At 37.5% G+C, this 11,535-nt stretch overlaps 1 protein-coding gene and 1 long non-coding RNA gene across 3 annotated transcripts; one reads left to right on the forward strand and one right to left on the reverse strand.

Moving 5' to 3' along the window:
- The first annotated feature begins 2,629 nt into the window (after positions 1–2,629).
- LOC124207019 (solute carrier family 22 member 13-like) lies at positions 2,630–6,074 on the forward strand. Of its 2 annotated transcripts, XM_046604254.1 has the most exons (5): positions 2,630–3,139; positions 3,924–4,138; positions 4,263–4,444; positions 4,622–4,794; positions 4,995–5,819. In XM_046604254.1, exons 2-5 carry the CDS (start codon positions 3,925–3,927, stop codon positions 5,011–5,013), a joined length of 588 nt encoding a protein of 195 aa, XP_046460210.1. In that variant the 5' UTR covers positions 2,630–3,139; position 3,924; the 3' UTR covers positions 5,014–5,819. The 2 variants fall into 2 exon arrangements, with proteins under 2 accessions (XP_046460210.1, XP_046460212.1); XM_046604256.1 differs by lacking the exon at positions 2,630–3,139 and having other exon boundaries at positions 3,673–4,138; positions 4,995–6,074.
- A 3,973-nt stretch (positions 6,075–10,047) lies between these two features.
- On the reverse strand, positions 10,048–10,683 carry LOC124207531. Its single transcript, XR_006880025.1, has 4 exons — positions 10,580–10,683; positions 10,452–10,512; positions 10,280–10,355; positions 10,048–10,216 (listed from the first exon to the last, which is right to left on the reverse strand). It is a non-coding gene; the product is annotated as an uncharacterized LOC124207531 (long non-coding RNA).
- Between the last annotated feature and the right edge of the window lie 852 nt (positions 10,684–11,535).

The following is an 11,535-nucleotide window of genomic DNA, read 5'->3' on the forward strand; positions in this document are numbered from 1 at the left end:
AAACTTCCCTTTAAATACAGCCGATGTGGATGAAGATGTTATGAACATTGTGGGAACAGAGGAAAGCTCAACATGGATTTCAATTAAATTGTCTCAATCAAAGACGTAAAAAAATATTAATTTTGAATAAAGGTGTCGTTTTAATGGATGAGAAGGGTTGAATTGGGATAGAGAATCTTAATATTGTGAGATGAGTAACAGTTACTCGTGGTGTGGGGCGTGGTGGGCGAGTTTTGACAAGTAGGCAGAATTAACATCGTACCTACACCTTTGCGACATTTCAACTGAACAGTCAACGGTTGTTCCGAATGCTTTATTCTCAATCATTTCTGCCTGTTTCTCCTCTGGCAAAAGTATTCGAGTCATAAACGAATTTTTGTATCGAACGTTGACACGTGAACTTTATCACTCTATTGACAGTGTGTCGGAGACAAAATTTATTTTAAACGGAGTTTTGTATTCACTCACATACTTCGCAGATTATTTATTTGACATTGCTATCGGTTATTAGTCAGCAAAGGTATTTATATTCTGGATTAGATTCCAATTCTTTTAATGTGCTTGGGACCAAGCATGGTTCTAATAGTTTCTCGCCATCAAATGAAGAACCTTGTTCTCTAACACAAGAAGAGATTATGTTAAAACCTATAGTAGTACGTCTTATGAAGGAATTAAAATGAATAAGTAAGTTTATCTATGCATCTTCATGATTCCGTCACTATCACTTATTATGAACGACGGCACTCGCACCTGGTCCCTCAATTGGAATAGCATCAGATTAATTCGACATTTTATTCAAAGGATAGTGAAGTTCATTATTACATTATTGTTGTCATAACCCAATTAGTAGTAAATCAATCTCAATTTATATTTCCCAGTGCGATTGTAATCAATAGTGAGATGGCAAAATCATCATCTTGCTGACTTGTTTTCACTACGCGTCCTCCTCGGGAAACTTTCAGATTTTGATTCGAAGCATTTAATAAGCGTAAATTACCCATTAATTTGATTTTCTGACAACGAGCATAATCAAGAAGCAAACGATGCGCAGATTAAAAAAAAAATTATTGCGGAGGTTTATTGCGTGTTGTAGTTCTATATGTATTTAGTATTTGTTTATAGATTTTGTGTTTTTAAATTATTGCGTGATATATTTTATAGTCGTTATTTTTTTAATTCTAATTATAAGCTCACTTACGGTTGAGGTACTTATGTCTCAGTATTGTCATTCTCACAATCGATCAGCCGCACATCGTTATTCTGCAAAGTGGAAAGCCTCTCTTATCTAGCGAAATTTAAAGTTAAATCTTTACAAAAAAACTAGGTATTTATTCATATCCCCTTTCGATTAATAGCTTGTGAAATTTTTTTGCTTTTTCTGACCTGATAATAATTGAAGTGGAGATGACGAAAAAATTTACCATTTTTTAATCAATTCGTATCGTTTCCGCCGAGACCGACTGAAATGCTGTGTACGTACGACCAGACTATTTTGTTTCTGAATCTGCGATTGAAGCTTGCTGATAACTTTTTCTTTTACAATTTTTTTTTCGCTCACTGAAACAAAGCAGCTTATAGATTATTTTTTCACTGGCTCTTTTTATTTTGTAGGAAGATGATGAATGGTCGCTGTACCGGTGCCTCAGTAGAACCTTTGGTCGTGTTCAAAAACCATATATGGCAAGCAAAAACACTTTTGCAAAATTTTTTAAAGCTTCGGCCCACTATGTGTGTGTGTGTGTTGTTTTTTTCATATGATATTTGTTGGTCACAAAGCGTAGTGCCAATTATGGGTGTTAGATGGCGTGTGGAGGAAATTTAGAATTTTACGCGAGATTGTGATGAAACTCAATTTGCTTGAAACTGATTTTGACTTTGCTGGGATTTTTATTTAAAGAAAGGTTGTGAATTCGTTCTCGCAGTTGTGTGCAGTTGTTATGTTGTTAGGATTTTAAAAATAGAAACTGTTTCAGTTGACAGCAGAAGGTTACCGCCGAATAGTTGTCTGCGGCCCCCACATAATACCAAACGAGTTTCTCACTGCAAGTGCGAAGGTTATTTAGGGTCCAAGTTCCATTTTAATCATTGCCAAAATTTACATTTGTCTCCATTTTCATTGCGACCTCGTTCCCCCGAGGTTTTGCTGGAGTCCTGAGGCCTGTCCATGGAGTCCATAGAACTTATTTCTATCAGTCGTGCGGGAAATCCCCACCTTGCGTTTCTTGGCGTTGTATTTCGTGACAGTGGAGAAGACTATTTCTTTTTGCCAATTAAAACCCAAAATATCGCAAATTAAAAAGAATAAGGCACTGTAGAAAAACGGACTAACGATTCATTTCTTCCGGTGACTATCGAATTTAATTTGCTGGCTGCTCCAAATCAAATTAATTTCTGAAGTGATTTAAGCTCATCAACCGATTGTTGCGCAACTAATAATAATTTTACTGGGTAATTCTTCGTCACGTTTTTGCACATGTAACCAAATGGCTTTCAATCCTTTGATCCATTCAGTTTTGTCCTGTCAGTCATTTAACAATTGCAATTTCACTGTTCAAAGTCAGTGATAGCAATCTCGAATTTTCTTCTCGTTACGTCACACAATGAAGGCCATAGCCAAAAAAGCAAAAATAAGTTTTTATTTTCTTACACACTCGTCTCGATCTGCATTTTCATCCGCAGATAGAACTCGTTGTCTGTGCCCCCGAGATTTGTTTGGGGAGGAAGCCAAATTTATTTGCACTTAAATATTCTGCTTGATTTTTTTCTTTTTTTTTTCTTTTGTAATTATTCAGTTGACAACGGTGCTCGATAAAAGACTGCTGGCGCTGAATTCGATGCAGTTGACGTTTAAAAATCTGGCAAGAATATTATGCAACAGTGCAGCGACTACCCCTGAAGCTTTTTGATTGGTCAGCCGATGTAAATGACAGACACTATAGCACACCGACCAGACGCCAGACACTGCACACGACACAGGACGAACGATATAAAAGACACGACATTAACGACACAGACGCAACGCGTAGGGACAGTGCACTGGGGATGCAACAACGCGAGCAGAGTTGGCGAACGTCAAACATTTCATCAAACATAAGACACATCAGCCGCGCCGGAATTGAGGTTACTTTTGGAAAAACAGGTAAATACCATTCCTATATTTGAAGAATCCCTAACCGAAACGTTTTCCTAAATGAAACGCCGTAATGGAAGAGGAAGTGAAATTCGTTGAAATTGTATTAGGAGAATAAGTTTTGGACAGGCTAGGGCCCATTTTGAATTAGAAATTCCCCGTTCGGAAGGATTCCTGGCATGTGCAGTTCCTTATGTATACGTCGTCGTACTATAGGCTACTGGATATTACCACCGAAAAATAATCTGATAGTTCGACCGATGCTAGACCTACCGACAACAGTCGAACAAGGCCTTTTTGTCGAACAAATGATCTTTACTATAGAGGTTGTCAAGCGTAATAACAATCTTAGTTCTGCTATCGGCCGCTGTGGTGCGCATCGGCGTAAACTGCACACGATTTTTTGCTCGACTACTACTTTTTCAATGGTATAACATCTATAGGCTGGGATGAACGTCACATTGACCAAGCCTTTTTCTCTTGATTGAACTTTTACGTTGATACTTTTGCCGCATGATAAACTTTCTTAACTAATTGGAGCTTTTTATTTAATTAAAAACGATCTTGCGTAACTAAACTAAAATTTATATGTATGTATTTAAACAAAAAAGCCAAGGCTATTCGGCTTATCCGATTGAGTTGAAAGCCTGTCGGAATGAAGAGGAAGGTGAAATTTTACCTTGTGCCTTTGATAATGAAATTCTAAAGCATTTCCATCCTTCCATTTGTGCGCCGAGCTAAAAAAAACCTAATTGAAATTCATTTCATTTTCTTTTATCACTTCCGGGAACAGGATGGTCCTTACGGTCGTGTATGACGGCTACGTCCGCTCCTTGGCCATTTTACCTTACAGCGTTTTCATCACCAACAGTGTGGCCGGAGCCCTGGAATTGCCGGCTGATCTGGTGCCGGTCGTAACGCTCGATCGACTGTGCAGAAGATGGACCCTGATGATGGCCATGGGCTTGGCCGGACTAGCCGGCATAGCCACCGGACTCGTCCCCCAGAGTAAGCAGCATCTCTCATTACTCTTGAGTCTTTTTATTGCTGTTTGCCCGTTCACAAAATGGAACCTGCAAACTGTCACGTCCGACATTTATTTTCTCTTAAATATTTTGGTTGCGTTATTCAGCTTCGGCCATGTTGATAACGGTGCTGGCCATGGCCAGTCGCTTCTTCACAACCACTGCTATAAACTCGGATCTCCAGTACACGGTCGAGCTCATTCCGACCCAGTTGCACGGACAAGGCACTGGCGTCATCCACATCACTGGGCATGGCGCCACATTCTTCGCTCCCTTCATTCTCTATCTGGTAAAATAAACATTAAACATTGACTGGCCAGGCCCTTGTATGATCAGAAAAATCCGCTAAACATTCGCTCACTTTCGCCCAGTCGGCCTAACCGAACGACTGACGTTTGGGTTCGCCAATAGTTTTTACTCCGCTTTTGATGTCTCAATTCTTTTCTCTGGTCGTATAATTTTATAGAGTAACTACAACAAGACCCTGCCCTACATCGTCCTGGGCTCTTTGTCTGTTTTTGGCGGACTCCTCTGCCTCCTTTTTCCCGAGACGGCCGACCAGAATCTGCCCGAAACGGTGGCCGATGCCGAACATTTCGGAGCCGATCAATCCTTCTTCCAAATGCCCTGCCTGTCCAAGTGAGTCTATTATTATTCATTAACCCAAAATAAGTTTTTTATTCGTTTAATGTCCGTTTTGTCTGGATGTCACGCCCGCGAATAACTCTGAATGGGAATGAAGTGGATATCCATTACTCTCCCATTTGTTGATATTTGATGGAATCTTTATTCGGTCTGTCGCGTTCATCCTCTTCCACCTGATTTGTATTTGTCAATAGGCGGTGGGAGCGTCAATAAAGGTTGAACGACGCCAAGGACGCCGATGTCACAATAAGTTCACCCTCGTTCGAAGACGCCCTGGGTGGTGGGACCGCCAGGCCCGCTTGTCAATACGTCAAGGACCTATCAGATCCAGCGTTCACGGGAATCGGGAGCGCCAAACTCAACCGGCAACAACAAAATAAACAACAGCAAACGGTTCCGCATAGACTGGAGCATCTGCCGACTGATGGATGGCACAACAAAGCTTTCGCTTCGAGCGATCCTTCTTTGGACAAACATCAAACCTCTCGATTGTGACTCCTCCTGTGATTCTTAGATCCTGAAAGGAACAGTCTGGGAGTTTTTTTATTCTCTTTTCTTTTTCCCTTTTTTTCTTCTCTTAAAAAAATTTAACGTCCGCCATTTTTTCATTTCGGCATCCATTTGTACTGCCAGTTCTTCCGAAATGAAATAAAGTTTTCTAAAATTATTCTATGAATTAAGGCGATAAGAAAGAAACTACTAGCCAAAATAAAAGAAAGAAATCATTTCAAAATCTAAAGAAATAAAAAAAGGATTATTAAAGTAAATTTGAGGATAACAACAGCACCACTGATAGTGATGCAACACAAATTGTTTCTTCTGAAAATGTTGAACATGAAGTTTCCAATACATCTGGTAATATTCGATAGTTAACCTAAGTTTAATATGTCAACATGGAAAATCTAATTTCTTATACGAAAAATACTGTTGTGCAGACTAGTATAGTCATTTTAGTTGTTGTAACTCAAACAATTAGTAATGAGAAGTTTTATTAATGAGCACTATTTTTACATACTTTTTAAGTAAGTGTTTAAAAAAATTCAAAAATCGTACGTAGGGATCACATATAAATTTTCAATTAGAAATTCGAAAATAAGAAATGGGGGTCTAATTTTAAATATTTTTTTGTTTTTATTACATGTAATCAAACTGTATGTGTTAATAAACGTGTGTTTCTAATTTAAATGTTTTTTGTGTAGATTAACTATTTTATTTTAAATTTTAAAGTTACTGAAATTGGTTTCCGCGTCGAAATTTTTTCGCCGTGTTTAACACGGCGCTTATGGCGCTACGCGTCTTGTTAAAATTGATGCTACATAAAAACTAAATAACCTAAAAATCCCCAAAAAATCTAGTTTTGTACCCTATATAACCTAGTTTTTTTGTATTGATTATATCTTATGAATATAGCACAGTAAAAAAGTTATAACCATTACAAAAAAAACTACCCTTTTTTAAGGTTTTTCCAAATTCCGCAAATCTGGCTGGGTTGACTATAAATGAATGGAAAAGGCTTTTGTGACTTTCTTCTCTTTAGTCTTTTTGCCATCTTTCGTTTAAGAGTTCTCTTCTTTCGTTTGTAACCGTCTTCCTCTTCTGAAAGCCAGTTTTTAATTTTTTTTTTCATTTCTATATTGTGTGTGGTTATTTTTATTTCTCGTTGCTATAATCTTCAGATTCCTACTCAATAATTTCTTCTCTTTCAAAATGTCGTCAGGACGATGTAGAATGAAGAAATGTCCACGACATGTCCATATCATTTTTGATCTGTTTACCATGGCTCATCCTCCTCTTTGCCCAATATATCTTCAATTATACCCGTATGCCTAGTCTCTTATTGGCATTGGCTTTGCCAAAAACATTGTCTTGTTTGTTTTTTATTCTTCTTTTGTTTACACTTTACATTAGAATTAGAACACACTTTACATTCATATTAGAATGATGGATTCTCATTCTGAGCAAAAGCAAGAGTCATGCAGTCATGCAGTAATGCTTTTTCAATTCTTTCATCATTTGCATTAGGTATTTTAGGGGGTTTGCATTGGATGGTTTGCATGCCTTCACTGTCTTCTCTCGTTCCATGCTCTGTTGTCTCTTGACCCGCTTCATATCCTTCTTTTTTGCATATTTTTCTTTATTTTACGAGGTTGCTCTTGTGGCAATTAAAACTTATGCCAATCCTCCAGAGACACCGAAGCCCAGTTATGTGATGAATCAGATATGTCGTTCCCCTTCCAGCTGCTTGACAACTAATTAAGAACAGAGTAGACCGCATGATTGTTATCAAAAATAAGTTTGTATTCAGAATTCATTAACTTTGCATCTTAAAAGATACACATGTATGAACAAATTGCTTCAACGAGAATTCCCCGACATCTACGATTTTGCTGACGATGACTGTGGAGGCGGAAATGAGGTGGGCGTGTAGGCTTAATTTTTTTTCATTTTCTTGTCTGTCCTCTTCTAGATTTGCAGATTTGCTTCGCTTATTCTTGTGAGATCTGTTATCCGACTTTTCTTCTGCACAGGCAGTAACCGCCTCAGTTATATCTTCATTTTCCATTCCTTTTGAGTACTGTTTGGCATCTTTTTCCTCTGCAAAATCCTTTTTAGGCGTTTTATTCTGACCAAAACTACCATATTTGCTACACGGGAAAAATATATAGGGCTAAAAAAAATACGGGAACAAAGGCAATTTTTTTCAAGTGGTTGCCGACTCTTTTTTCCCTGGTTCAGTTGATGGGAAATCGCGGAAAATGGGGAAAAATGGGAAAATTGAGCAAAATGGGGAAAAAAAGGAAAAAGGGGAAACAAGGGGAAATTTGGGGAAAATCGGGGAAATCGAAAGAACCTTTGCAGAGGATAATAGCGTTCTGAAAGTCACCAAAAGTCACACTGTCAAGGTTTGTTTAATTTGATTGGTTTATTATTCTAAAATGAGGTATTTTTGTTTTTTCTTATTATACTTCAGGGTTGAATTTTATTCATTTGATAAATATTAATCGTATTTTAGGGAAATGAGCTTCGAAGTAGACGTGTATGATACACTTAAGACGAATGAACTAATGTTGGCTCCCCATTGTGAAAATAATAAAATAACTTGGCTACAACTACAGTACCCACGCCAGGTATTGGTTCACCCCGGTCCAAAATAGGCGTTTTAACCCGCTCGAGATAGGCCTTACGGTGTCTCGCGCGGGATTTTTAAAAAAATACTTAGGTTAGACGTACGAGGTTTATTTTTTTTAATCAGAAAGATGAAGAAGTAGTCTTCATCTTTCTGATTTTTAATTTCCAAAACGTGTTAAGGTTTTATAGGTAAATTCATCGTTTTGAAATATTGGTTCACCCAAAAAATAAAAAAAAAATGTATCGCATGGCCTGTCCCTACCCGCGGCATGGCCTTAGGGTATGGCGGGGAGAAATCCTTTGTCTGCCATATCCTAAGGCAATGCCGCGGGTAGGGACAGGCCATGCGATACATTTTTTGGGTGAACCAATATTTCAAAACGATGAATTTGAACAGCTGCCCTGTCCCTTGCTGGAATTTTCAATTTTGACCAGCGGATTCGGAATCTTAAGGGTAAAAATTATATATTCCATTTACTGAATAGAAATTGTCGTTTAACTTTCAAAAATGAACAGATGCTAATGACGAAGAATTCTTACTGAGCGACCCGTTTGTGGATGAGTGGCAGGGTTCGCGGATGCAATCATGCAATCCAGTCCAGGAAACCTATTTAACCCGAGGGGATCTTCGAATCTGCCCCTCCCGCCCTTATTGTTAAATCGCCATCACTTTTCTTCGTTTTCCGTTTTAGAAACCTAATCGCATCCTCAAAAGTAGATTTTTCTTGATCTAAACTCGTCAACTCAGTTTGCCCTTCATCCAGAAGTTTGCCGTTTTCTCCGGTTTTGGTTTCGGGGAAAATTTCTTGCAAAGTGAGATGTTATAGTGATTAAAGTCCAAAAGAAATCCACGTCCGTCCGTGCAGTGAAATTTTTCAAACAGTGCACATAACGAATGAATTTGACATTTATGTTGCCGTTTTTGGGGGTGTTTTCAAACTAGAATCCCAAAACATCATTTAAAAATTTTTAGCTAATTTTCCCGTAATTTTTACAATGTAGCTCGGTGACTTAGCCGAAGGCGCTGGTAGTACACGCCGGAAACAGGCTTACTAGCGCCAATGGCCTGAAAGGATTTGGACTTTCAGGCCAGTGGTGGGGACTATCAGGCCACTGGCCTGAATGTCGCTGGCCTGAATGTCACTGGCCTGAATGTCCGGGACCCTACCTGTAGGAATGAATGTTAAATATCTATTAAAATTAATGTTAATTTTTTTTGAAATATGAAGGTAATCCCAAAAGAAAAACAGCCCAAAAGCAAAGAAAGGAAAGAAGCTACAAGATTTCAAACGCCAAAAACAAGACAATCAAAACGATGTTGACGGAGCTGATATGCACGTTTTCTCTGGTAATGAAGGGAAAGAAAAGATTTCCGATTAATTTTCTGATTCTTGTAGCAGAGATTCAGATTCTGATTATAAAGTATTTTTTTCGAAAAATTCCCTTATACCTTCTTGAAAATACAAACTTGAAAATTTAAATTTAAAAATTTTTGCTGTTGGCCCCCGTTTGATTGGAGCAAATTTCACGCGATGGAAATGAAATAATAAATACACAAAACATACCTTCTGGACGATTATCGGCTCCGTCGTCGACTCAGATTTCTGGCGTAATATCCATTGAAATAATCAATCCATCCAATAATCTCCAAAAGTCCGTTTTCCCTACGCTGTAAAGTTCCTATTTTTTAAAAAAATTTGAAATTGATAACCCTTTTATTGTTAATCCAAGTAACGATGAAAATGATGAGGAGGAGGATACCCTCTTCAACCTCACGTACACGACTCCTACACAACTACGGATTCAGAGTCAGAACACGAAAAAAAGCAATGAAAATAGTATGAAAGATTTATTTTTATTAACAAGCAAAGGTTTTTTATAAAGGGAGTCGTAGAGCAAACCACGGAATAAATGCAAGATATATTTTTTTTAGATTAATTGCATTAAAATGTTTTTGCCCCATCGACCCTACCGACAAACTTGAATTCCATAGAATCTTGGTTTTGACTTTACAAGAGGATGGAGGCAGGGAATGGATTTTGCGGCCAATAACCATCAGGAAATAAAGCCAATACACAGACCAAACACCATAGCCTTCCACGGGACACACAAAAGAGAGAGTTTAAATTTATTTTGTATTTGTTTATCACATTGCTATAGGCCTATATCTTTCGATCCTTAACTTGTCTTACAACTCCAAGCAGGGAATTTTGGTTTACATGCATAACGATAAAAAATTGGAGCAGTGACGATAATAATACCAATTTCAAAGTTTAATCCGAACGACCTAATAAGTATAAATATCGGTTAAATAAAAGATTATTTCACAAATTCATTAATTCTTTAATACTGATATCAGTGGAGGAATCATTTGAAGACTCACAATCCGAGCATGAATATCCAAATTCGGACAATCCATTTCTCTCCTTTGAACGAGAAAGTAAAGAAGAAGAATTTCAGCTGGATTACTACAGTAAGTAATACATATATAAATGAATGATACCTAATTGCTAATTCCATACCTAAAATTTAAAGAAGATAGGATAATACCAGACTACGAGCCTGAAGTGGAGGATTTGGAACCTGAACACTCACGTAAGAAAACTGTTATTATAATGCTATTATTTCAATTAATATAACTATTTAATACCTGATTCTAAATTATAGGTGACGCCAAGTTGCCAGAATTTGAGAAAACAGGCTGTGTCCAAGAAGAAAAAGAGTGCCAATCTCATTTGTCTGGTAAGAGAAAAAAAAAGCCGAAGTGAAAAAAAAAGCCAAACAAATATTAATTAGTTTTAAACTAAAACTAAGAAGAGAGTGTAAATTAATTTTTTTCAATTTCAGATGGTGATGCAGCGTATGCCGCAGACATTGATGAATTCAAGGAGAAAGTTCCAAAAAGAAAAAAAACATGACTAAAAAGAAAAACTTGAAGCGGACAAGGAAAGAAGAAAAAGTGGATAACATGAGCAAAGAAATGACATCCTCAGTTCCCTTACCCCCAACAACAGACGCAACAAAACAAGAAATGGAAAACCTTACCAAGCAACTGGAAGTGTCTTGCTCTTCTTCCGAGTCCGAGAGTTCCGATGTTCCGAGTCACGTTCCGAGTCTGAATCCACGAAAATGAAATTATTCTAAAATCTTATGATGATTACTGTCGATATGTTTGCAAGAATAAATTAAATGTGTGTACGATTTTCAAATACAGTTCAAAATTCAGAATATGAAAAATCTTAACCCTAGTCTGTTGTTAATGTCATGCAGTTGGGGGAGGAAGGGAGAGTGACAGAACTCCTTGGTTCAGAAGGCCTTGGATCGTTGATATTGAAAACTTATCTACAAACCAAATCATCAATTTCCAACTTGCTTCCTGAATTTGCGGCAATGGATTACACATTGGATTACTACAGATGTGGAAAGTAAGTAAAAGAAAATTTAAAGTTTGTCAGGTTGTAGGTTGTACTTTAATTTGTCTTGTATCTTATTATTTCTAGGTGTCTGAGTTCACATTTCAGCTGGTGCAAGATCTATGAGAAACACCTCAAGTATCGAGAAAGTAAGTTTCACCTTTATGACTATTAAGATAAATGTATAACTTAC

The sequence above is a fragment of the Daphnia pulex genome, chromosome 11, assembly GCF_021134715.1.
Source record: "Daphnia pulex isolate KAP4 chromosome 11, ASM2113471v1".
In the NCBI taxonomy this organism is placed as follows: domain Eukaryota; kingdom Metazoa; phylum Arthropoda; class Branchiopoda; order Diplostraca; family Daphniidae; genus Daphnia; species Daphnia pulex.

What these genes read in the sequence shown, in the direction of transcription:
- LOC124207019 (XM_046604254.1), top strand. Translation starts at nt 3,925, where the DNA reads ATGGTCCTTACGGTCGTGTATGACGGCTACGTCCGCTCCTTGGCCATT. An exon ending in CACCGGACTCGTCCCCCAGA is followed by an intron (nt 4,139 to 4,262) that starts GTAAGCAGCATC and finishes TGCGTTATTCAG; the next exon opens with CTTCGGCCATGTTGATAACG. An exon ending in CTCCCTTCATTCTCTATCTG is followed by an intron (nt 4,445 to 4,621) that starts GTAAAATAAACA and finishes ATAATTTTATAG; the next exon opens with AGTAACTACAACAAGACCCT.